Source organism: Gallus gallus, chromosome 2 (assembly GCF_016699485.2).
Source record: "Gallus gallus isolate bGalGal1 chromosome 2, bGalGal1.mat.broiler.GRCg7b, whole genome shotgun sequence".
Lineage (NCBI taxonomy): Eukaryota > Metazoa > Chordata > Aves > Galliformes > Phasianidae > Gallus > Gallus gallus.
The window spans coordinates 4,011,184-4,037,102 of NC_052533.1; the positions used below are offsets into that span (position 1 = coordinate 4,011,184).

Here is a 25,919-nt window from a genome sequence, read left to right on the forward strand (position 1 = left end):
TTCAGACTCCCAATGTCTGGGGACAGAACACCATGAGACAGTGATGGGTTGGATGGGAAAATGCTCATCGGGGCTGGGAGGCTCAGCAACACTCGTTACAGGGGACAAGAATGGGACCCCAGTGGCATCACCTCCATGATGGAAAATGCCCCCATGGCGCTTGGGGCCGTGCATGGTGACTGTGGTGCCCTCCCACCCCGTGCCTCAGTTTCCCCGTCAGGCAGTGAGAGGAGAACCCAGGTGACACTCGGTGGCCTCACGTGGCCCCATTTATTCATTCAGCCAAAGCGTGCGCTGCCCTGGATGGTGATGGTGACCTTAGGGCGGAAGCGCCGGATCTTTCTCAGGAAGCGGCCGAATCGGCCCCGTTGGACCAGAACGGGCTGTGGGGTGAAGGCAGGTGTGAGTGAGGCAGTGGGAGCCCACCTCTGGGAGCCCACATCTGGAGCCCCGTACCTGGGACCCCACATCCTGGAGCCCCACAGTCGGGACCCCACAGTGCGCATGCCCAGGACCCCTCATCCCTTTCTCTATTGTCCCTATCAGAGCGACCCCAAAGCTTTCCGGACAGGGGAGGAGAGGAGGGACAGGGGAGGGGGAACAGGGACCCCTCAGAGTGTGGGGCAGGATGAAGGGTGCCCGCATCAGCCTCCCACCCCACGGACCCCACACTCACATCCGACGAGGCGTCTCTGCAGCGTAGATTGATCTCGGGAGTGTCCTGCAGGACGCTCACCGGCCCCGAGCAGTCCCTGATGACCTGGGGACACGCACCGCGTCACCTCGTGCTCCCCAGCTGCCCTCCCCACCGTAGCCCTCCCCATCCTCACCCCATTCTCCTTGAAGTCGCAGTCGTCGACGGGCAGCCGTGCGCTCGGGGTGCACTCTGTCTCCATGATGGTGAAGTTGAGCGCCCGCAGAGTGCTCAGATCGATGCCCTGTGGGCAGTGGTCACCGTGGGGTCACGTCCCCCCCATGGAGCAAAGCCCCCTCCAGCCCGTCCCTTAGTGTCCCCAAAGTGTCCTCACAGTGTTCCCATGGCGCCCCCATGATGTCCCCATGAAGTCTCCAAGATGCTCCCATAGCTCCTCTATGATCTCCCTGTGGTATCTCCACGGTACTCGCAGGATGTCTCCAGTGCATACTCCAGTTGTCCCCTCGTCATCCCAATAGTGTTCCCATGATGTCCCCAAGGTGTTCACATACTATTCCAACCGTGTCCCCAAGATGTTCCCATTGTGTCCTCCTGATATCCCCATGCTGATCCCAAGTTGTTCCCCAAGATGTGCTCATTACGTCTCCATGCTGCTCTTAGGACGTCCTCAGGATGACCCCAGGATCTCCAGCCCATGATGTCCCCCAAAGTGTCCCCGTGCTGTCCCCACTGTGTCTCCATGCTATCTCCATGCCTTCCCCAGGATGTCCTCAATATCTCCCCATAGGGTCTCCAATGTGTCCCCATGGTGTCCCGCCGTGTCTCCATGCTACTCCCACGCTGTCCCCAGGATATTCCCCAGGTTGTCCCCACTGTGTCTCCATGTCATCCTCAGGATGTCCCCACACTACCCCCATGCTGTCCCCCAGGATGTCTCCATGCTATCCTATGTCTTCCTCAGGATGTCCTCAGTACCTCCCCTTAATGTCCCCAGGGTGTCCCCATGATATCTCCACACTGTCCCATAGTTGTCCCCAAAGTGTTCCCCCTCTGTCCTCACATTGTCCCCAGGATATTTCCCAAGGTGCTCCTACAAGTGTCCCCATCGTGTCTCCATTCTATCCCCATGCTGTCCCCCCGATGTCCCCACGGTGTCCCCACGCCATCCCCACACGTGCACTCACCGGGCCGGGCTCGGGGTCGGCGCTGAGCAGCCGGAAGGCATTCTGCACCTCAGGCCGTTGGTTGTAGGAGTCCACAGCCTGGATCAGTGCCTGGGGGTAGCTCAGAGGGGCTGGGAGGGCACAGACCCCCCCAAGCAGCGCCAGCAGCAGCACCCAGCAGCTCAGCATCCTTGCCCTGTTCCCACCCCGTGCTCCCAACGCCTTTTATTGGCCCTGAAGTTGGGCAATGAGGAAGGAGAAGCCACAATGCAACCGTTATCTGCACCGGGGACGTGGCGGTCCCCATGGGGCACAGGGCACACCCCCTGCTTTGCTCCATGCCCCTCTCCCTTTGGGTCATGGCTACGGGGACAACCTCATGGCACGACCACAGGGACACACACACGGCCACAGCAGGCAGAAGGGACGTTTATTGGGGACACTCAGTGACAGCCATGCTGGGGCTGCTCATGGCTGAGGAGTGCTGGTGACGTTCAGATGTCCGCGGACGTAGAAGGGGCTGCGCTGCCGCAGGCGCTTCCTGATGCCATTCAACCACTCCCAGATGCGGATCCACCAGTTGCGGATGGGCTGCGTGGAGAAGTGGTTGTGTGACCCTCGGGGTGATGAGGGAACCTTGGTGGCCCCATGGTGGGGGATGAGGGCTCTCACCTGCGGCCGCAGCGGTCTGCAGCGCAGCTCAGCAGTCGGCTGCTGCTCTATGGACACGGTGCCCACGCAGTGCTGCAGGGCCTGCGGGGAGCAAAGGGTTGCGTGGGGCAGACCCCAGCATGGCCTCGGTTTCATCTTTGGCCACCCACCAACCCTCAGCCCCATGGGATGGGTCCTCACCCCCGGCTCGCAGCTCCTACAGTCGACCCCAGGTGGGCACGGGCCATCCTCCACAAGGAAGCTCACCTCCCGCCGACGCTGCAGGGTCCCAACCTGCAAGGGGACAAGAACCAAAGGGACGGGATGAGACCCCTGGGCCAACAGACCCTCCAAGCCAGCCCCCAGCCTTGGGATCCAACACCCCAACACTCACCCAGCCGGGTCGGGGTTGTGCTTCCCGCAGCCGTAGGATGCATGGACCTGAGATCCTCTGGTTGAGCAACCGCACAGCTGCCAGGATGGCATCCAGGTAGGTGATCGGCCAGCGCCAGGGCCAGGATGGTGAGATGGATCCATCCTGCTTTGGGGTGATGGTTCCTTCCAGCTTGGGTGTGATGGTACCATCCCTCCCAGCTGGTGTGGATCCATCCAACCCTGGTGAGGCGGATCCATCCAACCCTGGTGAGACGGATCCGTCCAACCCTGGTGAGACAGATCCATCCAACCCTGGTGAGACGGATCCGTCCAACCCTGGTGGGATTGATCCATCCAACCCTGGTGGGATCGATCCATCCAACCCTGGCGCAGTGGACACATCCAGCCCCGGTGTGACAGCTCTGGATGACCCCAGAAGCAGCAGCAGCAGCACCTCGGAGGCCCACATCCTGCCCATGGCCACCTGCAACCTCCTCCTCTGCAGTGCCGAGTGCTGTGCTGGTGCTGCAGGAGCCCCTTTATGGCCATCCCAACATCTCGGGGCGTTCCCAGGAATCCCCGCACCCTGCACCTGGGGGCAGCCCAGCCTCTAGGAGGGTCAACAAACCCCCCCATCTCCACGATGGCACCGGGGATTTCCAGTGCATGAGGATGTTTGTGGCACAGGAGAGGATGGCCAAGTCTTGCATCAAGCCTACTGGGTCCACGCCAGCCACGTTGGGTAGGGGCACACCTGGGAATTTCCCCTGAAGACCGTAAATCTGTCCACAGCTCTGCAGGAGCCACCCTGCAGCACGGCACCTCTGGCACCAGGCCCAGTGAATGGTATGGGAACAGCTTGGGGACATCATGGGGACACTATTGGGATGTATTGAGGGCAGCATGCGGACAGCACGGTGACAGCATGGAGACATAATGGGGACAATGTGTGGACAGTTTAGGGACATCCTGGGGACATCATTGGGATGTCTAGAGGACAGCATGGGGACAGCCTGGTGACAGCATGGAGACATAAAGGGGACACCATGGGGACATATTGAGGACGTCCTGGGGAAGGCATGGGGTAGCATGGAGAAATAATGGGGGCACCATGGAAGCACACTGGGGACATCTTGGGGACATTGGCAGGAGGACATCCTGGGGGTATCCTGGAGACACCATACAGACATCATGGGAACATTGCGTGGACATCATGGGGACACAGTGCAGACACAGTGGGGACACCTCGTGGACATCTTGGGAACACTGTGGGGACACTTTGGGGGCACCAAGAGGAGAACAGGGTGAGGATGAAGGGGCCACAGCAGGGGGCAGCTGGGGAGCACGAGGTAACACCATAGATGACGGATAAAGGGACAGGGGGGCTTGGGCATGTGTAGGGTCCCAGATGTGGGGTTCCCAGTATGAGGCTCCAAACGTGGACTCCCAGCTGCCACATTCACAATGGAGGTCCTCTTGGCTGTCCCCAAACCCCACCTCCTGCTCAGGAACACGATGAGGAGCAGTCGGCACCATGTGGGCAACATGGCATATCCTCCAGATACCCCCAGGAACCGTCCCCATCAGCGACACCCAGAAGAGACACACAGCAAAGACATAGCATGGCCAGAAAAGACTTTTATTGGATGGAAGGCAGCAAAGGAACAGTGCTAACAGTGGCTCTGGGGATGTTTCACTTCTTCTTGATCGCCCGGTAGAGGTTGTATCCTGCAATCACAGTCCTGATGACCAGCGGCCAGACGCGCTTGACGCGGACAGGCTGTGGGGAGAAGCGTTGTCATCGACGGGGGAATGGCACCCCCAATTCTGGGGGGTCCCAAACACCCCTGGGGCCACCCCCCGTTGTGTCCCCACTCACGTCAGCCATGGAGTCCACGCAGGTGACATCGAGCACGGCGCGGCCGCCTTGCAGCACCACGGGCGCAGCGCAGTCCTTGACGAGCTGTGAGCAGTGGGGGCACTGAACACGGGGCTGTTCCCCCCCGGAATCCCCCCCCAGCACCCACCAGCCCAGCACGCTGCTCACCCCGTCCTCCTTGAACTCGCAGCTGTCCAGCTGGGCGCCCGAGCGCGCCTGGCACCGCGTCTCCATGATGGTGAAGTTGAGGTTGTGCAGGGAGCTGAGCTGGACGTTCTGCGGGGCAGGGGACAGCGTGGTGGCAGCCACCCGGCAGCCCCGGCTGCTCCGGGCATGGCTCACAGCCAGGCAGGGGGAGCAGCTCTGCACTGCCCTCTCGATGTCCCCGCGATGTCTCCACGCTTTCCCCAAGGTTTCCCCACGATGTCCCATTGATGTCCCCAAGGTGTCCCGTGGATTTTCCCAGGATGCCCCCAGAACGACCCCAGGACGTTCCCAAGACATTCCCACAGTGTCCCCATAAATGTCCTCATTGTGTCTCCCTGATGTCCCCACACTACCCCCGTGGTGACCCCATGCTGTCCCCATACTATCCCAACAGTGTCCCCATGGTGTCTCTCCCATGCCCTCACGCCATCCCCTCATGTCCCCATGCCGTTCCCAGGATGTTCCTATGATGTTCCCCAAAGTGTCCCCACGCTGTCCCCGTGATGTCTGCACACCATCCCCATGCCTTCCCCTTTCAGGATGTCCTCAACACGTCCCCACGGTGTCCCCACACCATCCCCACACGTGCACTCACCGGGCCGGGCTCGGGGTCGGCGCTGAGCAGCCGGAAGGCATTCTGCACCTCAGGCCGTTGGTTGTAGGAGTCCACAGCCTGGGCCAGAGCCTGGGAGTAGCCCAGGGGGGCCGGGAGGGCGCAGGCCCCCCCCAGCAGCGCCAGCAGCAGCACCCAGCAGCTCAGCATCCTCACCCCGTGCCCACCCCGTGCTCCCAATGCCTTTTATTGGCCCTGAAGTTGGGCAATGCGGAAACGTGGGCCCAGGGGGAGCAGCCACAACACGGCCGTTGTCTGTGGGGGAACAGCTGTGGTGGGGACGTGGCTGTGCCTATGGGCTGTGGGGCCCTGTCCCACTCCCAGCCTAGGGATGCATCTACACCCCCAGCTGTGCTGCAGGGCACGGGGTGGGGAAGGGTCTGGAGGGCAGGACTGGTGAGGAGCAGCTGAGGGCGCTGGGTTTGTTCAGCACTGAGCAGGGAGGCTGAAGGAACGCCTCGTGGCAGCCAGGGTTTTGCCAGGGGTCATCTCCAAGCTCAACACCACCGTGTTCTCACAAGAAACAGAATGAGAATGGTGGCTGGAAGCCAATCACGACCCAACACGGGAAATTCTCTTCAGCATTTTATTGAGAGATGGCAGTTCAGCAAAGGGTCAGGTTCCCACAGAGGTTGCAGCCGGGTCTCCCGTTTCACAGCTGCCAGCCGTAGCAGGAATGAGCCCTCACAGAGATCACAAACCACAGAATCATTAAGGCTGGAAAAGACCCCTGAGATCCCCAACTCCAACCCCAGCCCACCCCACTGTGCCCACGTCCCTCAGAGCCACATCTCCACGGCTCAGGAACACCTTCGGGGACGGTGACCCCACCACCTCCCTGGGCAGCTGTGCCACTGCATCACTGCTCCTTCAGAGCTCTCTCCCATTACCCAAGCTGAGCCTCCCCTGGCACAACACGAGGCCATTCCCTCTCATCCTCTCACTGTTACCTGTGAGAGCAGAGGCCGAACCCCACACAGCTCAGTCTCCTTTCAGGGAGCAGTGAGGCCTCCCCTCAGCGCTTGGAAGGGCCCCCACAGCCCCCCCCACGGGCACACAGCGTGCAGGGATCTCCTCCCACAGCACCGCAGGGCTGCAACACCCGCACACACTCCTGATGCCGAACCTCAATTTCTCCTCTTCTCATCTAAAGCTGTTCCCTTTGTCCTCTCACTCCAAGGCTGAGCAAACAGCACCGGGGCGTGCCCAGCACATAAATCTCCTTTTAATTGCTTTCCGCCCAGTACTGCCAGAGCACCGCCCAGGCCTCTGTTTGGTTTCCCCGTTCCCACAGCCGGGCCCGGGGTTGTGGCCTGGCTGACCCGACCGGACCGGACCGGACCCGGTCAGAGCTGCGGGCCCAGACGCGACGCCTCCGCTCAGCACCCCTCACAAAATGGCGGCGCCCATCAACCGCCAACCGGAAGTGCTTCCTCTTTCGCGCTCGATTCGGTCAGGAGACGCAGGGAGCTCAGCCAATAGGAAATGGCTGCGCTGTGATGATGTCATCAAGCTGCGCCGGAGCGCATGCGCACTTCGTCTCATTGCCGGGCCAGCGTGCGGCGGGGCCGGGCGAGGTCAGCGCGGATGGCTGCGGTTCTGCGGCCCGGGGCGATCGGGAGCGGGGCTCGAGCCCTCGGAGGGCTGCGTGTAGGCCCGGATCGGGGCTTCCGAAAGGCTACGGCCTCTGAGGCCGCTGCGGGTTCGGTGCGGCCGCCGGGCCAAGAGCTCGGCCGGTTCGGCCCGCGGGGCGGGGAGGCCTCAGATTGCGCCGAGGGAGGTTTGGGTGGGGCGTTATGAAGGGTTTAGCGTTGTGGAGCATCGCAACGGGCTGCCCCGGGAAGTAGGGGAGTCCCCATCCCTGGGGGTGTGTAAAGGATGCGTGGATGTGGTGCTGAGGGGCGCCGTTTAGCGATAGGCTTCACAGTGCTGAGCTAATGGGTGGATTTGGTGTCCTTGGAGGCATTTCCCACCCACAGTGATACCGTGGTGTCCACGTGGGTCCCTTTCAATTTTATCCTATGGGGATACTGCTAGGGATGCTCTGTGCTTCTGCGATTCGCAGCTTTCAGCCTGTTGCCTCTCCTCATTCCCCCTGCACCTTCCCATTGCTAAAGCCTTTCTTTCTTTCTTTCCCTCCTCCAGCATCCCCAAGATGTGGCGCTGAGCCCCTCAGATCCCCGCCATGGCAGCCCGGTTGGTGCAGCGCTGCTGCTGGCGGCACCTCGCCACCTTCACCTGCTCTCCTGCTGCTGCCACGGCCGCTCTGCTGCTGCCCAGTGGGAAGGCATCAGCAGCCAGAGCCCTCCCACACCCACCTCCTGCCTCCATCCACACCTCCGTCCCCTCCACCTGGAACGCGGACAGATTCTCTGTCAAAGAGCAGGTGGAAGAAAACAGTAACTCAGAGCACAGAGTGATCCTGAACCTCATCGAGGCAGCCACGAGTCCTCAGGAACTCTTCCAGCTGGGTGAACTTCACTCTCTGAATAGCAACCAAGCTTCGCTGGTGGTTACTCGACTTTCCCGGCTTGCAGTGGAAAAGAAGCTGGAAACGGGGGACATTCTGCAAGATGAACGATTTCAGCAGCTTATTGAGATTGTGGATTCTCAGGTGAGCTCCACTCCTTGTGATGGAGGCTATTTGGTGAAGGGTTGGGTCCGGGAAAGCTGGCCTGGAGCAGCGAGTGCTGCCTTTTTCTCTCCCTCGTGGATTTTCACAGCTGCCACCTTCTCTGCACTTGGTCTATCACTATGCACTATCAGCGGCGGGTCTCACACAAAAAAAGGGTGCAGGTGTCTGTGGTTCAGCAGAGAAGGTGCACCCCAGAGCTAGGAGAGCCGAGCTGCCGTGCTGGGAAAGCAAGAAGCTGAGCAGCATGGCCTTGCTCCCAGAAGGGAAGTGGATAGGAACACGTCTAGCTGGGATATAATCAAGCAAACTCACTGCAAACACAGTTATCTTTCTCCAAAGAGCTGTTCCTGCAGTGTGCAGCTAAATTGATGTAAGAAGTCATTGTGTGGATGCAGAGGGGCTTGCTGCACATAGGCTAAAATTAATCGCCTTGCAACATCCCTGTGTCAGCAAGTTGGAGGCTTTGAACACGAGGGTGTGGGCGGAAGCAGCACGCAGGGTCACACCAGGGGGAGCAGTCTGTGTGGCTGGGGCACCAGCAGCCCTGCTTGCTTTCTCAGCTGCATCCCACTTTGGGATTTCCACTTCCAGGTAACTTTGGCTGATCACCCTGAGAGCACTCGGGTCGTTCTCGCAGCCAAGCACTGAGCCACCCTTGAGTGCTGTTTTAGGATGTTGCAGCGCTGGAGTTGGGGCAGGCAGGGCAGTTAAAGAGCGTGTTTGCTGGAGGCCACCTGGTCCATCCTGCCCTGAGCATCGTTGGCTGTGATCCTGCCTTGTTTGTTTCACTGCTCACTGAGGTCGTATTCCAGCCATGCCATGGGGAAATTCAGCTGTATGCACTTCCAGAGAAGGGTAAAAACCTACTTAAATATTTTTACTTGCCTCCCAGATATCTCAGGTGTGGAATAACACCTTGGTGGGCCTCCTGAAGAGCCTGTACTCACTGGGGATGGAGAGCAGCAGCAGGGAGATGCAGTCTGTGGAGCACGAGGTGCTGTGGCGGTTGCGGCGGCTCTCCTTCCGCCAGCTCGCCTCCTTGGCAGAGTTCTTGGCTGTCAAGCAGGGCAAGGAGAGCAAACTGCTGAGTGAGGTCATCAAGAAGCTGGAGCTGCGGTGGACAGAGCTGGAGGGCACCCGAACCGTGGTGATGCTGATTGCCAAGGTTGGGCACATCTCCTCGGTGCTGATGGACCGCTTAGAGGATAAGGTATGGGCTTGGGTGCTCCGTTCCCTTTGGGTGGGATGTATGGGGGCGGTGACAGCATGAGGGATGTCCTCTGTGGGCACTGCTCCACCAGCACGTTGCTGTCAGCCTGTCCTGTGGAGGAGCAGGCTACGTGCAGGTTGCTTCCCATGTGCAAAGGTGCTCGTAAGAAACCTTTCCCTCTTTGGAGCCACGCAGATGGGGAGCTCACATGTGGGAGCTCCCAGACCTGAGCTGGTCTGAGCTGCTCAGAGGTGGACTGGGCTGATGTGCTTTGCCTTGCAGCTAGAATTACCTTAGCTTTGTGGTAGAATTACCTTAGCTCAGCTGGCAGGCGGTAACTTGCAGAGGCAGCATAATTTCACTGCCAAAAACACTGTCCTCTGGCTCTCTGTGAAAGTCAGGCCGTGAGCACGGAGTCTGCAGGGAGCTCTGCACTCCAGCAGGTCCCTCTTTCTGTCACTTCCAGGAACAGGGAGATGTCTTTTGGGTTGAAACCACCACGGGGCCGTGACTGCAGCTGCGTCAAATTCGTTCCTCATCCAGCCCCGCGCTGGGGACCGGCCAAACAGCTGCCACAGCAACAGCCCCTGCAGCTCATGGGCCCCACTGTTGTTCTCTCTCAACCCTGGGGATAAATAAATGCTGCAGACACTGCACGTGGCAAAGGAGGACGCCGTTGTGGGGTTGTCAGCTTATGCAGAGCCGGAACTACAGATGTTGGAAACGGGAGTTAGAGTGGGATAGCGATACAGGGTAGTGGTTAGGGTAGTGATTCAGCAGCCTTTCCTGCATCAGTTGTTGCATGGCAGTGTTAGGGGGTATGGAAACCCTGCAGTCCTTGGGGGGGCTCAGCCAGCGATGCCGTGGGGGATGGCACGTCCCGCTCCACATCAAGTGTCTGTAGCTTGCTTTGTGCCTTTCTCTCTGTGTCTCAATGTTTCTTACCAGGCCCTGGAGCTCGCTGAGCAGTTCAGCCCTGAGGACATAAGGAGAATCACTCTGGCTCTGGCATACCAGAACCGGCGCAGCGTGCCTCTGCTCCGCGCCATGTCGTACCACCTGATTCAGAAGCACTCAGAGCTCAACCTCAGCATCCTGATGGACCTGATTTTCGCCTATGGTAAGCAGCTTGCTTGTATCACCACCCTTTGAGTTGGGCTTCACCATGCCTGCATAGGTTAGAGAGTCCTCTGCGTGGCAGCACTGTGCTTAGTGTGGGTCTGTTCCTGGCTGCTCTCACCCCCGAGCTCCTTTGGGCACGCTACGCCCTGGTTTTCCTTCCAGCACACAGGACAGTGGCACTAAAATAGTTGGTTTCTTTTCACCCAAGGTGTCTCAGAGGCAACGTGATTAACATTTGAGAAGTGGCACGGTGCCTTAGGTACGAGTGCTGCAGCCAGCCAGCACAGTGACAGCCACCTTCATTGCATTCCTGGCCACAGGGCAGACCAAAGCCTTCTGATATGGCTGGTGACAGACCTGGTGCAAATCAGCTCTGTTAGCCACAGGCCAGCACTGACTGATAACCTGTGTTACCATCCCCGGTGCTTTGGTTTTTCTTCCCTACTTTCTGTGTATTTCTGTGTGCCTCTGTCCAGAAGTAGGAATGAAGGAAGCCAGGAGAGCTGCTCTTCATCTCACTGTCTGATTTCTGGCGGTGGGAACAGATCTGTCCAACAGTGGGGCAGTGTGGTTGTCATGGGTTGGATATCCTTTAACAATACAGAAATGATCCCACTAGACCTGGCCTTGGGAGGAGCTCATGCTTATTGTGTTGATGCTATTCAGTTGATAAATCTGGAATGAGTTTGAAGGGAAGTAAGGGGTGGATGTTCCACGTTACAGCCTCCAGATCCCTGCTGGATGTCCTTCTGTGACACAGTGAGGCCCAGCAGCCCCCATAATATCCCCAAGGTGGATAAGTCCAGCGGCTGGCTGTAGTCTGGGAGCAATACTGTCTCTTGCAGGCTCAGACAGGGCTGTAGCAGCTCAATGTTGGGAATGCTGTACTGGGAGCACTGGGATTGAGAGCTGGTGGGAGCAGCAGGACCAGGCTGGATGAGAAGGGACGGGGCCAAGAGTCACAGCTCCCATACTGGCTCTGTGTCAGTGGCTGCCACTTTCTTTTGCTCCTTTAAGGAAAACTGAATTTCCACCAGCCCCAGGTCTTTCAGAAGATAGCCACTGACCTGCAGCCCCACGTTTCTGCCATGACACCCATCGAGGTGACGCGCTGCATCCGCTCCTTCGCCCTCCTCAAGTGGCTCAGCCTGCCTCTGTTTGAGGCCATCTCTCAGGTGAGGAGGCAGAGGGCCCGGGTGGCACCCGCTGGTACCAGTATGACTGTGACACCCGGAACAATTCTCCTCTTTCCAGAGATGCTCCACTGCAGTCAGCAGTCAGAATCCACGCAGCTCTGGGGTCAGCTTTAGCTCCTTCTGAGCCTCTGCTCCAGAGTGCTGCGCTCCCCGGGGAGCTCTCAAGCTCTGCCCCAGTTCTGATGCCTGCACCTCTGCCTGTGCCAGGCAAGTGGGAATATTGCAGAGCTCTGCTTCCACTCCCAGCTTTCCCTTGTGCCAAGATAAAATCCTAGGGAGGCACTGAAAGATCCTTTCCTTGTTGTTCCCACCTCGCCATGGGTCTGGGCATCTCCTTGGATGATGTTTTCAATCTTTTTCTGTCAGTACTCATTCCTCAGCCTCTGGTTTTGCTCTCTCTGTCTTCCAGTATGCCCTGGACAACGCCAAGCAGCTGTCCATCTCCCACCTGTGCAATATCATCCTGTCTTTTGCCCGCCTTAACTTCCAGCCCAGCGGAAGCGAGGACTTCTTTAACATGGTAACCTGCCTCCTTTTCCCCTCTTTGTCGACCTTTCTCCTCCTTGGAGTCAGTGGGAAGGCTGCACATCTCCTGGCATAACCCAGAGCACGGTTGTTTGCAGGAAATGGAAATGGAAATGGAGAGCCCAGAGCTCAGGCCAGGCTGAAAAACCCATACTCATGCCCTGTGGCTGTGTGCTGCCTGATAACCAAACTGGTTTGCCCCTGGCTAGCACCGAGTCCCTGTAGGCTAGCTCTTCCAGCAGACATAAGCAGTCTGTGGTTGTTCAGGTGCCCTCCTGAACTCTGATTGCTGCACTTAACTCCATAAGGAAGCCATAAGTTCACGGTCACACACCCATTCTCAGCAGACCAGAGGTCTCCCAGCCCATCCAAGCCCTGGGTGTGGTAGTGCTGTTGGGAAGGATGGAGGCTGCCATCCACAGAGCTACTCATTGCTGCCCTGCCTGGGGGCTTTGCAGGGAGGTTTCTGCAGCCCAGGGTAAGGAGATGAGACCAAGTGGAGGGAGAGCCTCATGCCACAAAGATAGGGTTAGCATCCCTGGTTGGCAGCAGGGTCTGGACTCTGCCAACAGTAATCACAGTCAGCATAAAGGGAGGTTTTGTAGCAAGTGCAAAACTATTGATTTTTGAGGCATTGCAAAAAAAAAAACCAAACAACCAACCAACACCCAAAAGACTGGCACCTGGAACTGTGAACCTGCAGCAAGGCTCCTGCAGAGCAGTCCTGAATTCTATCAACAAATAGCCCAGGAGAAGCAGTGCAGAAGCAGGGCCATCTGCAGAGATGTGCTGAGCTGTGGCTTTGGCTCTGGCAGGCCCACGAGGAGCTGCAGGGCCAGCTGGACAGCCTGGAGCCCCAGCTGCTGACCGACCTGGTCTGGTCACTGTGTGTGCTGCAGCAAGCCAAGCCTCCCTACCTGCAGCGTGTGCTGGCGCCCGACTTCCACGCTGTGATCCAAGGTAAGGTGGGAAGTGGAGCCAGAGCTCAGGTAGTGGGAGTACTGGGTCTAGTGCATCTACCTTTGGGCCAGCACAGGCTGTGAGCTCAGCTGTTGGGCAGGGAGGGGTTGGTCTCCCCCATGGTGTGGCTGTGGGGTTGAGCCCAGCAGGGTGACACATTGCCCTCAGCCTTCTGGTTGGAACCGTGTGCCCCAAGGCTCAGCTTTGTTCTTGGCTCTGGCTCTGCCTGGTTTTCCCCAGGCACTTAAGAGGTGAGGGGAGGGCTTGGCGTCTCCTAGCCAAACACGGAGGAGGTGCAGCCCAGTCAAATTCAGTCTCTGCCTCCTCCATGGCGAGCACTGGCCATCCGGCTGCCACAGCAACGTCTGTAGTCCATGGGCCCCACGTCCCCACCCATGGGACCCTGGGGATAAAATCGTGCCACAGACACTGGGGCTGTGCCCTCCAAGCAGGGGCTCAGACGGGTCTCACCCTGTGCTCAGGCAGTGCTGCCCCTTCTGCACATGCAGCACGTGTGGGGCTGTTTGCATCTCGATGCCAGCAGTCAGAGATCCATCCTGGTGGACTATCAGGCCCTGCTTGAGCAGCAGCAGTGGGATTGTAACCGGCAATCCTGATTTCTGCATCATGTTCTGAACCAGAAGCCGCAGGATCAGCTCTTTGTTTTCCTCCTCCTGCCAGGCGATTCATCCCCCAAGGCTCAGAACTTGCGGATGAAGCTCATCCAAATCAATGCTGCTGCCAAGCTGGAGAGCCCCGAGTACCAGGGCCCGTTCCTGCCAGCCGGGATGCTGAATGCTGCAGAGCCAGCAGCAGAGAAGGTCACCCTGCTGCAGAGCAGCCTGCAAGAGGCCCTGGCGGGCGTGCTGGGCAGCCAGGACAACGGGCGCTGGGATGTACACACCATCTACGGCTGGCAGATTGGTGAGCACAGCCTCTCCTTGGAGCAGCGGGGCCCCGTTGTGGTCTGCATGCTGCAGGGGGATCGACTTAAGGGCTTTGTGCCTGAGGTTATCCTCTCTTATTCTTCAGCCTCACGTCCCTCTGCCTCATCACTGCAGCCCCATCAAATTCAGTCCCTGCCCCCTCCACGGCAAGGATTGGCCTTCCGGCTGCCACAGCAGTGCTGTAGTCCGTGTGCCCCGCATCCCTTCCCCTGGGACCTTGGGGACAAAATGGTGCCACAGACACACGTTGTGCTGGAGGTGGTTGGGGTTCTCCTTGATGGATGCTGCGTCCCATGTCAGCCCCACGGTGAGGGCATCCCCAGCCTCCATGGGAAACAGCATCCTCAGGACTCCTTCCTTTTCCTCCTCTCTGCAGATGCTGAAATGGTGCTGAATAGTGAAAACAAACCTCTCCCCTTGAAGGACTTTGCTGCTCCCCATCTGCCCCACTCAGAAGGGACAAAGCCGCTGCCGCCGGGTGCCAGGAGGTGGGTTTGGGCTCAGCTGCACCAGGCATGGTGGGAGGGACGAGGCTGTGCTGTCCCCGTGGCTGGCTGCAGGCAGCAGAGGACAGTGCTGTGGGGATGCCAACGTGCCAAAGTCACCGTGCCCAGCTGAGTCCACTCGTCTGGACAGAAAAGGGGGGGTAGGACCGTGCCAAGCTGCCGTGGGTCACGTTGCAGGGGACAGGGCAGGATGCCGGCTGTGGCAGCAGCATCCCCTGTCTGGCACGTCCTCCACAGAGAGCCTGTGCCAACTGTCTGCCACCGCTCCTGGCTGCCCACAGGGCTCAGGAGCTGAGCTGCCTCCTTCCTGGCTGGGAAAGGCAATGTCTGCCATCCAGCGTGGGCTGCGGATCAATGAGGTTGGAGCCATCGGTGCTCAAAGCTGCTCTGGGGCTGAGGTTGCCCGGCACCGATCTCACTGCTCTCCTCCACCCCTCTTGCAGGGTCGCCTTCCTCAGGTGGGAATTCCCAAATTTCAGCAACAGGAGCAAGGAGCTGCTGGGCCGTTACGCCATGGCTCGGCGCCACATCCAGGCGGCCGGCTTCCTCGTTGTGGACGTGAGTAGGCAGCCCTCAGCACCCGGTGCTGCACGTGGCCCCGTGCTGGGATTAGCCACTGTGATCCCCTCCGGGCCACCTGTCAGGCAGCTCCAGGGCAGAGAAGGGGATCAGTAATGGAGGAGGACAGCAGACAAGGTCTTAGCGCGCTGATCCCTGCGCCGCAGCGCTGCGCTCCGTTGGGGCCATGCATTATTCAGCCCCCGGAGGTAATTATAGCTGTGCTGGCAGAGCTGTGCAGCCAGCAGGGATGGCTCCATTGGGGCAGGAGGGCGGCACGCCACGTGGCCCCCAGCACTGTCACCCCACATCAGTCTCCATTCCCTGCGAGCAGCCCAAATTTGCATCCCCTCGCACGGAGCTGCTGCTCTTTGACGCTGATACAAAGTGAGGCCCCAGCAGCCCGTGCACGCACTGGCTGGAGGGATTCAGGTGGGGAGACAGGAGGAGGAGGAGGGAACTGCTTCCTTCAGCTCCAGCCTTGTGCTAAATATAGCAGCGGTGGGCGGTGGGATCCCCCCGTCTGCTCCCTCCGGCGGGTTGGAGCCATCAGAGCAAGTGAGTGCTGTGCACAAACAGCATTCAGTCCCTGCCCCGGCGCCGCTCCCTCCTCCTGGTTGGCTGCAGCTTCTCTCTGAAGAAGTGGTTCATCCTCGCCAGGCAGGGGTTGTTGCTGTGCTGCTGGGCAGGGAGGCCGGGATGCGCAAATGGGATGAAGCAGACCATGAAGCCCTGCACGTACTCTGCAGCTGGGATGAGAAATTCAGCGGGTTTCAGCGCCCTGAGATCCCGAATGGGAGGATCTGGGGCTGCGAGTGGTGCCCATAGCAGTGCTTTGTGCCATCCCCATTTGGGGAAACACCCCGATGCCACCAAGGCTGTGATGAGGGAATGCTGCCTTCCTTGCAGCCTCGTCAAATTCGGTGCCACCTCTGTCGTGGTGCGCGCCGGCCCAAGGGCTGCCACAGCATCACCTGTGCTTCATGGGCCCCACGTCCCTGCTGTGGGATGGCGGGGATAAAAACGTGCCACGCACATGGCTGGGAGCTGAACACGTCCCCGTGGTGCTGTCCCCATTGCTCACTGCCTCTCCTCTCCCCGCCAGGTCCCCCACTATGAGTTCCTGGAGCTGAAGCTGGAGCGGCAGCGGGCAGCGTACCTCCGTGACAAACTGCACAAGGTGGTGGCCAAGGAGCTGGCCAGCTAATGCCCAGCTGCCTTTCAATAAAGCCACCTGTTGCTGTACCCTGTCTCCTGTGTGTGTCCCCAACCTGTGGGAGCGGGGTGGAGGGGGGCTGTGCTGGTCGGCAGCGGGCTTTTATTGTTCCTAATGGGGGTTTTGTTGCCTGTGTTCCTGGGGTGGGATGGGCAAGGGTGGCACAGATACCCCCCCAATGATGGGGGTGGGGGACAGCCTCCATCCAGACTCCCCCACAGCCCTGCAGCCGCTGTCCCCAGCCGGGCACGAGGGACACAGGAAAGCCCTCCCGCCGTGACGCACGGAGCCGGCTGCCAGGAGAGGCTTTGGGGACGGATTAAGCGGCCATCTGGGCTACGAGGAAACGGGTTTGGGCTGTGGGGTCACCGCTTACCCCCACTGCATCCCTTGCTGCCCCTCTGGCCGGTGCCCAATCAGCGCCATTTGGGGCCGCAGCCGGGTGCTGAGTCACGGCTCAGCGCTGCTCCTGGCACCGGCATCGCGCCAGGGCCGGCAGCGCTGCGTGCCCGGCTGGGAGGCAGCAACACGGGGCCGGCTTCAGGGTGTGCCGTGGGGGGGGGGCTGTCCCCAACCAGGATAAGGTGACCTGTGGGTGCTGAGCATCCCCTTTGTCCCCCAACCCGAAGGGCTGTTTGTCCATCCGTCCCTCCATCCATCCATCCGTCCATCAGGGGGGTCTCCCAACCTCATGGCATTGTGTCTGTATGTGTTGGGGGGTGGGGGGGGGGTAAAGGTTGCCAGGGAACCCATCCCCATCGCCATGGAGATGGGAGAAGGGCTGTTCCCATGGCAACAGCACACGGCCCCATCCTGCTTCCCTCAGCATGGGGGACCCCAACGCGTGCAGCATCACTTCGGGGTGCGGTTGGGGGGGGGAGGGCTCTGAGTTCGCTGCGGGAATCATATTGGGGAGGGGGTAAGGAGAACCCATCGTCCCCCAAATCACTGCTGGGATGGGGCAAACTGAAGGGACCCCCCAACCCCACCCCACACCCGGTTGCGCTGCACCGCCGCAGTGCCTGGCACACAACCCTGCTCCCATCCCGGGCAGCAGAAGGAATAATTAAAAGGAAAGAGAGAGAGAGAGAGAGAGAGAGAGAGGAAAAAAAAGCAAGCAGGGAAAGGAGAGAAGGGAAGAAAAAAAAACCCCACACACAGAACCTGCTGACATCATCCGGGCTGAGCCCCCCCGCCACGCTCTGCCTCGCCCGGCGCAGCCGCCTTCGTCCCGCAGAGCCGCGCCGCGCTGGGCCGGCTTGGGGTTGGGGTTGGGGTCCCCCCCCTGCACTGGGGTCCCCCGACCCCACCGCTATGCCTGGAGAGACGGCCACGAGTCAGGGGCTGCAGCTGGAGGGAGGTGAGGATGAGGGGGGTGGGAGGGGGGGTGTGGGGATATGGGGATGGGGGATATGGGGATGGGGGATACGGGGATGGGAGATAATGGGATGGGGGATGCAGGGATGGGGGATGCAGGGATGGGGGATGCAGGGATATGGAGACGGAGGATACAGGGATGGGGGATACAGGGATGGGGGATGGAGGCTGCAGGGACAGAGGAGCGGGAGGATGGGGGATATGGGAATGGGAGATACAGGGATGGAGGACACAGTGGCGTTGCTCAGGCTGAAGCTCTCCTCCACCCTTTTGGGGAGATGCTGGGGCCACTGCCCCCCCCTGCCCCCCCCCTCCCCCCTGCAGGACCCTAAGACCCCACTGTGCCCCCATCCCCATGTTACCCAAGGGTGACAGCAGTGCATGTTCCCTAACCCCTACCCCACTCCCCCTTCCCCCCCCCCACCCCACAGGGACATTGGCCCAAGGTCACCCCGCAGCAATGTGCCCTGGGGGGGCCCCAAGCGGTGCTGCCATCCCGCTGCCACCCCCCCATGTGTCCCCACGGCAATGGGATGGGGGACACTTCATAAAAGGGGGTTGGGGGTGCAGGAGGGGACGCGGGACTCAGGGCTTCCATCATCCCCTCCCCAGGCAGGGTGGGGTTGAAAGGGGACCTTTCTGAGTTGGGGGAGGGGGCAACGCAGAGAGGGCTCAGCAATAGGGGGGAGTCCCGTATTGGGGTGACCCCATGGCGAGGGAGTAATTGGGTACCCCCCCCCTCATAGGGGCACTGAGACAGAATGAGGATGGGCCCTAAAATCCCCACCCTCATTCAGAGGGCTCAGATTTAGGGCACAGCCCCCCCAAAGCTATATCCTGGGGTACAGGGGTGTCCCCATATCATCCTTGTGGCATACACAGCTTTAAGGGACCCTATGTTCCCCACAACCCTATAGGAAGGAGGTCCAAGCCCTGATCCCAACGTAGCAATTACAGTGCAAAACCCACCCTAACAGCCCCATTCCAGCCCAACCCCCCCCCCCCCCTTCCCCCCCCCCCCCTTCCCCATCCCCTTAAACACCTGGGGAGGCCCTGCCCCCTTCCCAGCAGCCCCTGTGCCCTGACCACACCCCCTCACCCCTATATAAACCCCATAGGGCACACATGGGGCAGTACTGGGGTTGGTGCTGTAGGGTGTTTCTGTTGGGGGGATTCTGGGTGCTTCTAGATTCCCCTCTGCTCCATGGAGCCACCCACGTGGACCCCAGGTAACGGGGGCTGAAGGGGAGGTCCTACTGAGGATTTTTGGGGGTTGCTGCTGTGGTTTTGAGGCTCCTATGAATTGAGAAGAGCTTTATATCCATGTTCCTTAGGGCTGATGGGGCTGAGCCCCTGTGAGCTTGGTGCCCTGTTAAGCAGTGGGGGGGAGGATGTGTTTGTTTCAGGTATTTGGGAGGTTGGCAATGCTGTACCCTGTCTCTCTAGGAGGGTCTTAATGCTTCAGGGGGGCCCTGGGGCCCTCAATTATGTTGTGCGTGTGGGTGGGGTTGGGGGGTGGGGGGGAAAGAGGAAGGGGAGGCTAGTAATTGTTCCCCATTATTCTTCTGGTACAGTCCCCTAACCCTGCAGTGCCCCCCCTCCCTCAGCTCAGCCTTCCTTAATACTCCCTTACAGCAGGGGGGGCACCTATAATCCTGCCCTAGGGATGGCTGGCATCACCTCCTTGGTGAGAGGGCACGGAGTGGGGGAGGGGGTCCTCAGCTCATTTATGGTGGTTTTGTTTTGGGAGGTGGGGGGGAGGTTCACTACAAGCCCTCCATCTCTGTTTGGTTAGGGCCAAATCCCAGTGACAGTGTCACTGGTGTCCCTATGGGGGAGAGGAGGAAAGCTGGTGATGGTGGGGGGGGGGGGTCCCAGGGATGCTCTAACCTCTCTCTCTCCGCAGCCCCCCCAGGGGACCCCGCTGCACTGATGCCTGCCAAAGAGGAAGCCCGCCCGCAGCCCGAGGGGGCCAGCTATGATGCAGCTGAGCGCAGCCCCCCCTCCAAGGGCTGCCCCCCACCACCACCGCCACCTCCATCGCTGCTCCCCGCTGACCCCCTGGACACTCGCATCGTGATGGGCGAGGAGACTCACTGCCCCCCTGAGCTGCCCCCTAAAACGCCCCCCCGGCATCCTGAGCTGCCCCCCGCCCGCCTCGACCCCGACCTCTTCTTCACAGCCCCCTCCACTCCAGTGCGGACGGGGGGGCCCCGCTTGAAGCCTGAGGAGGATGGAGGGGATGTGGAGAGTGAGGGGCTGGGCTCGCCCCCCACCTCCCCATCCGGCTCCTACATGACGGCTGAGGGGGGCAGCTGGGGGTCCTCGGGCACAGCCAGCACGTCACCCTCCTGCTCACCCAACCTGCTGGCAGAGGTCCCTGATGGTGAGCCTGGTCCAGCAGCCTTCATCCGCCGCTCCTCGTCCTCCTCTTCCTCCTCCGAGGATGAGGATGTGGCCGTGACCTCCATAGGGCAGGAGGAGGAGGATGAAGAAGAAGAGGAAGATGATGACGAAGGCAGCGGGCAGGAGGAAGGCTTCAGGCTGCCCCGGTCCCACATGGCTGCCCCTGGGCTCATCCCTGCTGCACTGCTGCCCTTCCGTGGCAGCCTGCTTTTTGAGGCTGAGGCTGTGGAGATCACCCTGGTGCCAGCCCAGGCAGCGGCCGACCCGCTCTCGGGTGAGGATGAGGAGGCTGAAGATAATGATGAGGAGGACGCCAGCACCTCAGCCTCCTTCCTGCGCTCACTCTCTGAAACCTCCATCAACGAAGGGGTGGATGAGTCCTTTGCCTTCCGTGATGACACCTCAGCTTCCTCCGACTCGGCCTCCTATGACGGCGAGGAGGATGAGCGGCTCTATGGCACTGAGCGCCACGCACTGGGGGGGGCCCAAATGGCTGCCGCCACCACCCCTGGGGACACCGAGCCCTCCTCGGAGGCCTCTGGGGACATTGAGCTGCACCTGCGTGGTGACACGGCCCAGTTGGATGGGACTGGGGAGCAAGAGCGGGTGTCTCTGGGAGGGTCCCCACAGCATGAGGTGGCCCTGAGCCCCTCAGTTCTGGAGCCTACTCATGGCAGCGAGGACGATGCGTGCATGGAGGTGGGGATGGAGCAGCATGCTGCCCACCCGGAGGAGGAGGTCCCCATTGAGGCCCTCACCACGGAAGCTGACATAGAGCTGACGGATGAGGCCCCCATTGAGACCCTCACTGCGGGAGTCAACGTGGAACCATCGGATGAGGCATCCATCAAAGACCTTGCTACAGAAGTCTGTGTAGAGCCTGTGGTCGAAGCCTCCATTGAGGCCCTCAATGCAGAAGTCAGTGCAAAGCTGGTGGGTGAGACCTCCATGGAGGCACTTGCGGAAGTCAGCATGGAGCTGGTGGACAAAGCCCCCGCTGATTCCCTCAATGTGGAAGGCAACATGGAGCCTGCAGATGAGACCTCCACTGAGGCCTTCCCCACAGAAGTTGATGTAGGACTGGTGGATGAGGTCCCTGTTGAGGCCCTCTCTGCGGAAGTCAACGTGGAACGGATGGATGAGACCCTCAGCTCCTCTTCCTCAGAGATGGAGGAAGCCTCTACCCTGGAGCCTGATACCACGCAGGAGCTGGACCCCATCCCAGAGGAATGTCCTGCACCAGAGCCCCCTGTCCCCACAGAGCCACCGCTCCTGGAGGAGATCCTGCAGGAGGAGGAGGTGCCACCAGCTCCCATGATAGAGGCTCAGCTGGAGGCCACCCCCGGTGCAGAGCTGGAGGCTGCAGCCAGTACCCTGCAGCCCCCCTGTGCTGGGGAGACCAAAGACCCCGAACTCAATGGGCTGGGGTGGGACACCTCATCCCTACCCACTGCTAATGGTGACCATGAGCTTGATGCTGTCCCAGCAGAGAGCCCTGAGCCTCCGTGTCCACCTGAGCAAGGCGATGACAGCGGGGAACCCCAGGAGGATGTGGGTGGCCATGGGGACAACAGGACAGATGCCATGCCTGCACCACTGGGGGCCCCCACCCTGGGTGGGGATGTGCAGGACGATGTCATTGAGCAGCCCCTTGAGGAGGATGCATCCCTCTGTGAGGATGGGGTGGCCTCAGGCAGTGAGTCCCCAGTGGTGGCACTGAGTGATGGTGGCAGTGAGGTGACGCAGGGTGTGGAGGAGACTCTCAGTCCCGCACTGGGAGGTATGGATGAGCCAGATGCTGCCTCTGAGGATGAAGTCTCCAGCAAGGATGTGGAGCAAGGCCAGAGCCCAGAGCCCACCCCTGCCTCTGAGGATTCGTCCCCAGCACTGCTGGACACCTTGTGCTCCCACACCGACTCCAGCTTCTTCACCACCCCCCAGGACAGTGCGGGGGAAGCGGCTGCCCCTGGGGTCCCCTCTCCAGCCCCACAGCCCTGCCTGGCCCTCTGTGTGCTGCCCCCAGCCCCTGCACCCCCACCACTGCACTTCACTGCTTCAGAGCAAGAAGTGTATGTGGGGACTCCCCCAGACCCCCTTGAACTGCTCCCACCACCCGGTGCCTTGTTGGAGAGTGCGGAGGACCGCCAGCAAGTGGCCTCCATGCTGCAGGGGGTCTTTGGGGACCTGCCCACCCCAGGGAGCCCCAGCCAAGCCCCTGTGGAGCTGCCATGTCCTCCCTGTGCTGAGGATGAAGCTGCTGCACCTGAACCCAAAGAGACCCCAGAGCCCAGCGATGCAGGGAGCATCCAGTGTTCTCCCCCAGCCTCGCTGCAGCCAGACCCAGCCCCTATGCAGGGCCAGGAGCCCCCCATCAAGGAGTCCCTGCTCCTACTCAGTGAAGACCCCAATGCCAAAGTCCTGCTGGAGGAGGAGCATTCCCTGGCCCCCCCTGAGGAAGCGAAGGAGGAGGCAGTGAAGGCAGGATCCAGCCCCATGGAGGAGGTGGAAGAGGTGGTAGCAGTGGCAGGATCCAGCCCCATGGAGGAGGAGGAGGAAGAGGTGGTAGCAGTGGCAGGATCCATCCCACAGGAGGAGGAGGTGATAGCAGTGGCAGGATCCATTCTGCAGGAGGAAGAAGACGTGGTGGTGGCGGCAGGATCCAGCCCCGTGGAAGAGGAAGAGGAGTCGGTGATGGTGGCAGAATCCATCCCTCAGGAGGAGGAAGAGGAGTCAGTAGTGGTGGCAGGATCTGTCCCTCAGGAGGAGGAAGAGGAGGTGGTGATGGTGGCAGGATCCCTCCCTCAGGAGGAGGAAGAGGAGGTGGTGATGGTGGCAGGATCCCTCCCTCAGGAGGAGGAAGAGGAGGTGGTGATGGTGGCAGGATCCCTCCCTCAGGAGGAGGAAGAGGAGGCGGTAATGGAGGCAGGATCTGTCCCTCAGGAGGAGGAAGAGGAGGCGGTAATGGTGGCAGGATCCATTCCTCAGGAGGAAGAAGAGGTAGCAGAATCCAGCTCCAAGGAGGAGGAAGAGGAGGTGGTGGTGGCAGGATCCATCCCTCAGGAAGAGGAGGTGGTGATGGTGGCAGGATCCAGCTCCACACCTAGCCTTAAGGATGATCGTGAAGGCATGGAAGCCACCCCCAGCATCCCAGAGGCTGTTCTGCCCTTGGAACCCCCTCCAAAGCCCAGCTCCCCAGAGGACCCTGTGCCCCAAGAGCCCGCCAAGGCTGCAGTGCCCACTCCCAAGCTTGCAGTGCCCACTGAGGCTGTAGAGCCCATTCCTAAGGCTGTGGCACCTGTTGCCATCCCGCTGCCTGCTCCCTGCCCACCGCTCTCCAAACTCATCCAAGTGCCTCCTCTCTCCTCCTCGCCACTGCCACGCTTGGAGGACACCTCAGGGCTCAGCGAGGCCACGCGGCCGGAGGAACGTCCATCTGTCCTGCCGGCCTCCAGGAAGCTGCTGGAGGGTGAGCTGCCTGTTTCCATTGCTGTGTGTGCCCTCTGGGGGTCCCAAGAGGTGTGGGGTTGGGCAGTACTGGGATCAGGGTGGGCATGGAACACCTGGAGTTGGACTCCTGGAGTGGAACACCTTGGAGTTGGACTCCTGGAGTCCCAACCGAGTCCCATTTTTGAGAGGTATTCAATGGGATTGAGCATAATGGGTTCCCATTGTCCATGAAGGTGTCCATCTTGTGACCTCAGTATCTCCCATCCTCCCCATAGCCCCAGAGCCATCCCCACAGAAGGAGAAGACGAGGGGCAGGAAGGCACCAGCTGGCAGTAAGGGTGCACGAGGGCTGGAGGCAGAAGGGGGACCCCGCCGTGCACCCCGGGGCTCAGTGCAGTCTGAATCCAGCTCCTCCAGTGAGGCAGAGTTGCCCTACCGTGTCCCCAGCCCTGCTGAACACCTGCCTGCCATCGCCCTGCTTGAGGACAAGGCAGCACCGCGGCATGGTGAGGCCAACCATAAAGGTGAGGGGTGGGGTACAGGGAGGGCTTTGGGGCATTGAGATGAGTGTCACCTTCACTGCAGCCCCTGTGTCTTGTGTAGGATCGTGCAATGAGTCTGAGAGCAATGATGAGTCCATCCCGGAGCTGGAGGAACCGGAGGGTGCAGAGCCACAGCCGATGCAGACCCAGGTAGGGCTGCAGGCTTGGGGACTCTGTCCCCAGGCACCTGGGGGACCATGACATCCCATCACCCAATGCTGTGCCCCACAGGCGCCGCTCACCCACTCTCTGGGCACCGGGGAGGAGAGCATCAGTAAAGCCAAGCAGAGCCGCAGTGAGAAGAAGGCCAGGAAGGTGGGATGGATGCTCGTGTCCTGTGGCTTTGGGGTGGTGGCACTGGGGTGATGTCCCCATCCCCATGGGATGAGCAGGGAGGGGACATGGGCTGGGAGATTAGCTTGGCAGGGGGCACATGTCCCTGAGGTCATAGCTGGCTGCCATCAGGGTGTCCCTCTGTGCTGGGGGGTGGTCTCATCCCAGCTACCCCTGGGGATAGTACTGTCCTTATTGTGTCCTCCCATTGCTGGAGGGCTGGGGACCCTGGTGATGTTGGACATAATGTATGGAGCTCACCCTTGCGTCTCCTTCCTCAGGCCATGTCCAAGCTGGGACTGAGGCAGATCCATGGTGTCACCCGCATCACCATCCGCAAGTCCAAGAACATTCTCTTTGTCATCACCAAGCCTGATGTCTTCAAGAGCCCTGCATCTGACATCTACATCGTCTTTGGGGAAGCCAAGGTGGGGCAGGGCTGTGGGTGCATCCTGGGGTCAGATGACCTGTGGGGACCATCCAGTGACCTTCCTTGTCCCTGCAGATAGAGGACCTGTCGCAGCAGGTGCACAAGGCTGCAGCTGAGAAGTTCAAGGTGCCCATGGAGCACTCCCCACTGATCACAGAGACAGCGCCTGCGCTCACCATCAAGGAGGAGAGCGAGGAGGAGGAAGAGGTTGGTGGGCGGCTGCTGCTGGGGTTGGATAGGGTGATGGGAGGCAACCAGTTTGGCACTGGGTGGCTGCCAACAGGGCTGGCTTAGGGGGGTTGGGTTGGGTGGTGGGAGGCTACCAATAGGATTGAGGTGTTGGGTTGGGTGGTAGCCCAGGGGTTGACAGCACTGTTCCTGCTCCCACAGGTGGATGAGACAGGGTTGGAAGTGCGGGACATAGAGTTGGTCATGGCCCAGGCCAATGTCTCACGTCCCAAAGCTGTGCGGGCACTCAGGCACAACAATAACGACATCGTCAATGCCATCATGGTGAGTAGGGGTGTCCTCATCCCTTATGTTTTTGGGGGTACAGTCCAGCCCTGCATTGACGCTGTGCTCTCTCCTGCAGGAGCTGACCATGTAGCGGCCGGCCCCGGCCCCCTGTATAGGTGCACAGTTCTCCTCACCCTGATGTCCCTCCTTGAGCCCCATGCCTCTGCCTTGCCCGCCTCCTAATGCTCAATAAATGGCCTCATGTATCACTTGGATCGCACCCTGCCTCCCTGCGTGGTGATTGGGGGTCCTCTCCCTGGGGGTTGGAAGGGTCCTAAAGCCCCTGTATGGCCTGCAAGATGGGGACCAGGTAATTGGGGATGTGGAGTTAGGTGGGACATACGTGGGGTGGCTGGGATGGAGGCTGCAGGCAGTGGCATCTGCCCATGGGGTTGAGCTCTGTTCCCTATCCTGATGGTGTGCAATAGGCAGGGGCCTCTCTTGGGGGAT

The 25,919-nt window shown here is 60.3% G+C and overlaps 5 protein-coding genes and 4 non-coding genes across 15 annotated transcripts; 6 read left to right on the forward strand and 3 right to left on the reverse strand.

Annotated features, from left to right (window-relative positions):
* Positions 1 to 241: 241 nt before the first annotated feature.
* CATH2 (cathelicidin-2) lies at positions 242 to 2,016 on the reverse strand. Its single transcript, NM_001024830.3, has 4 exons — positions 1,840 to 2,016; positions 831 to 938; positions 677 to 760; positions 242 to 383 (listed from the first exon to the last, which is right to left on the reverse strand). The coding sequence occupies exons 1-4, from the start codon at positions 2,005 to 2,007 to the stop codon at positions 279 to 281; spliced, it is 465 nt and encodes a 154-aa protein (NP_001020001.3). The 5' UTR covers positions 2,008 to 2,016; the 3' UTR covers positions 242 to 278.
* Positions 2,017 to 2,227: 211 nt separating this feature from the next.
* Positions 2,228 to 3,356, reverse strand: CATHB1 (cathelicidin B1). The gene is made up of 4 exons (NM_001271172.1): positions 2,864 to 3,356; positions 2,671 to 2,763; positions 2,491 to 2,571; positions 2,228 to 2,409 (listed from the first exon to the last, which is right to left on the reverse strand). The coding sequence occupies exons 1-4, from the start codon at positions 3,320 to 3,322 to the stop codon at positions 2,287 to 2,289; spliced, it is 756 nt and encodes a 251-aa protein (NP_001258101.1). The 5' UTR covers positions 3,323 to 3,356; the 3' UTR covers positions 2,228 to 2,286.
* Positions 3,357 to 4,468: 1,112 nt separating this feature from the next.
* On the reverse strand, positions 4,469 to 5,955 carry CATH1 (cathelicidin-1). The gene is given in 4 exon segments (NM_001001605.3): positions 4,469 to 4,624; positions 4,724 to 4,807; positions 4,892 to 4,999; positions 5,526 to 5,955. Coding segments are annotated over 4 exon segments (447 nt in total). The 5' UTR covers positions 5,694 to 5,955; the 3' UTR covers positions 4,469 to 4,537.
* A 1,119-nt stretch (positions 5,956 to 7,074) lies between these two features.
* Positions 7,075 to 16,447, forward strand: TBRG4 (transforming growth factor beta regulator 4). Of its 2 annotated transcripts, none has more exons than XM_040695551.2 (11): positions 7,075 to 7,193; positions 7,689 to 8,157; positions 9,071 to 9,388; positions 10,337 to 10,508; positions 11,528 to 11,685; positions 12,116 to 12,226; positions 13,047 to 13,191; positions 13,873 to 14,115; positions 14,515 to 14,626; positions 15,088 to 15,202; positions 16,308 to 16,447. In XM_040695551.2, exons 2-11 carry the CDS (start codon positions 7,729 to 7,731, stop codon positions 16,407 to 16,409), a joined length of 1,905 nt encoding a protein of 634 aa, XP_040551485.1. In that variant the 5' UTR covers positions 7,075 to 7,193; positions 7,689 to 7,728; the 3' UTR covers positions 16,410 to 16,447. The 2 variants fall into 2 exon arrangements, with proteins under 2 accessions (XP_040551485.1, XP_418515.3); XM_418515.8 differs by having other exon boundaries at positions 7,075 to 7,120.
* LOC112531990 lies at positions 9,901 to 10,042 on the forward strand. Its single transcript, XR_003074190.1, has one exon. It is a non-coding gene; the product is annotated as a small nucleolar RNA SNORA5 (small nucleolar RNA).
* On the forward strand, positions 13,486 to 13,623 carry LOC112531989. Its single transcript, XR_003074189.2, has one exon. It is a non-coding gene; the product is annotated as a small nucleolar RNA SNORA5 (small nucleolar RNA).
* LOC112531993 lies at positions 14,248 to 14,384 on the forward strand. Its single transcript, XR_003074193.2, has one exon. It is a non-coding gene; the product is annotated as a small nucleolar RNA SNORA5 (small nucleolar RNA).
* On the forward strand, positions 16,107 to 16,242 carry LOC112531992. Its single transcript, XR_003074192.2, has one exon. It is a non-coding gene; the product is annotated as a small nucleolar RNA SNORA5 (small nucleolar RNA).
* Positions 16,448 to 17,627: 1,180 nt separating the features above from the next.
* On the forward strand, positions 17,628 to 25,689 carry NACAD (NAC alpha domain containing). 6 transcript variants are annotated; one of them, XM_040695549.2, is made up of 10 exons: positions 17,628 to 17,778; positions 19,702 to 22,760; positions 22,800 to 23,667; positions 23,924 to 24,172; positions 24,252 to 24,340; positions 24,422 to 24,505; positions 24,805 to 24,951; positions 25,029 to 25,160; positions 25,344 to 25,466; positions 25,546 to 25,689. In XM_040695549.2, exons 1-10 carry the CDS (start codon positions 17,733 to 17,735, stop codon positions 25,558 to 25,560), a joined length of 4,812 nt encoding a protein of 1,603 aa, XP_040551483.1. In that variant the 5' UTR covers positions 17,628 to 17,732; the 3' UTR covers positions 25,561 to 25,689. The 6 variants fall into 6 exon arrangements, with proteins under 6 accessions (XP_040551483.1, XP_040551484.1, XP_418516.6 ...); XM_040695550.2 differs by having other exon boundaries at positions 19,702 to 22,703; positions 22,791 to 23,667; XM_418516.8 differs by having other exon boundaries at positions 19,702 to 23,667.
* The last annotated feature ends 230 nt before the right edge of the window (positions 25,690 to 25,919 follow it).

Bases quoted from the DNA above. Each gene is read 5' to 3' on its own strand.
- CATH2 (NM_001024830.3), bottom strand. From the start codon at position 2,007: ATGCTGAGCTGCTGGGTGCTGCTGCTGGCGCTGCTTGGGGGGGTCTGT. The intron at 939-1,839 runs GTGAGTGCACGT...CACTGCCCACAG, and splicing joins CCGACCCCGAGCCCGGCCCG to GGCATCGATCTGAGCACTCT. The intron at 761-830 runs GTGAGGATGGGG...GCGTGTCCCCAG, and splicing joins GCGACTTCAAGGAGAATGGG to GTCATCAGGGACTGCTCGGG.
- TBRG4 (XM_040695551.2), top strand. From the start codon at position 7,729: ATGGCAGCCCGGTTGGTGCAGCGCTGCTGCTGGCGGCACCTCGCCACC. The intron at 11,686-12,115 runs GTGAGGAGGCAG...TCTGTCTTCCAG, and splicing joins TGTTTGAGGCCATCTCTCAG to TATGCCCTGGACAACGCCAA. The intron at 15,203-16,307 runs GTGAGTAGGCAG...TCTCCCCGCCAG, and splicing joins CCGGCTTCCTCGTTGTGGAC to GTCCCCCACTATGAGTTCCT.
- NACAD (XM_418516.8), top strand. From the start codon at position 17,733: ATGCCTGGAGAGACGGCCACGAGTCAGGGGCTGCAGCTGGAGGGAG. The intron at 23,668-23,923 runs GTGAGCTGCCTG...TCCTCCCCATAG, and splicing joins CTCCAGGAAGCTGCTGGAGG to CCCCAGAGCCATCCCCACAG. The intron at 24,173-24,251 runs GTGAGGGGTGGG...TGTCTTGTGTAG, and splicing joins TGGTGAGGCCAACCATAAAG to GATCGTGCAATGAGTCTGAG.
- CATHB1 (NM_001271172.1), bottom strand. From the start codon at position 3,322: ATGGGCAGGATGTGGGCCTCCGAGGTGCTGCTGCTGCTGCTTCTGGGG. The intron at 2,764-2,863 runs GTGAGTGTTGGG...GTCCCCTTGCAG, and splicing joins CACAACCCCGACCCGGCTGG to GTTGGGACCCTGCAGCGTCG. The intron at 2,572-2,670 runs GTGAGGACCCAT...TGCTCCCCGCAG, and splicing joins GTAGGAGCTGCGAGCCGGGG to GCCCTGCAGCACTGCGTGGG.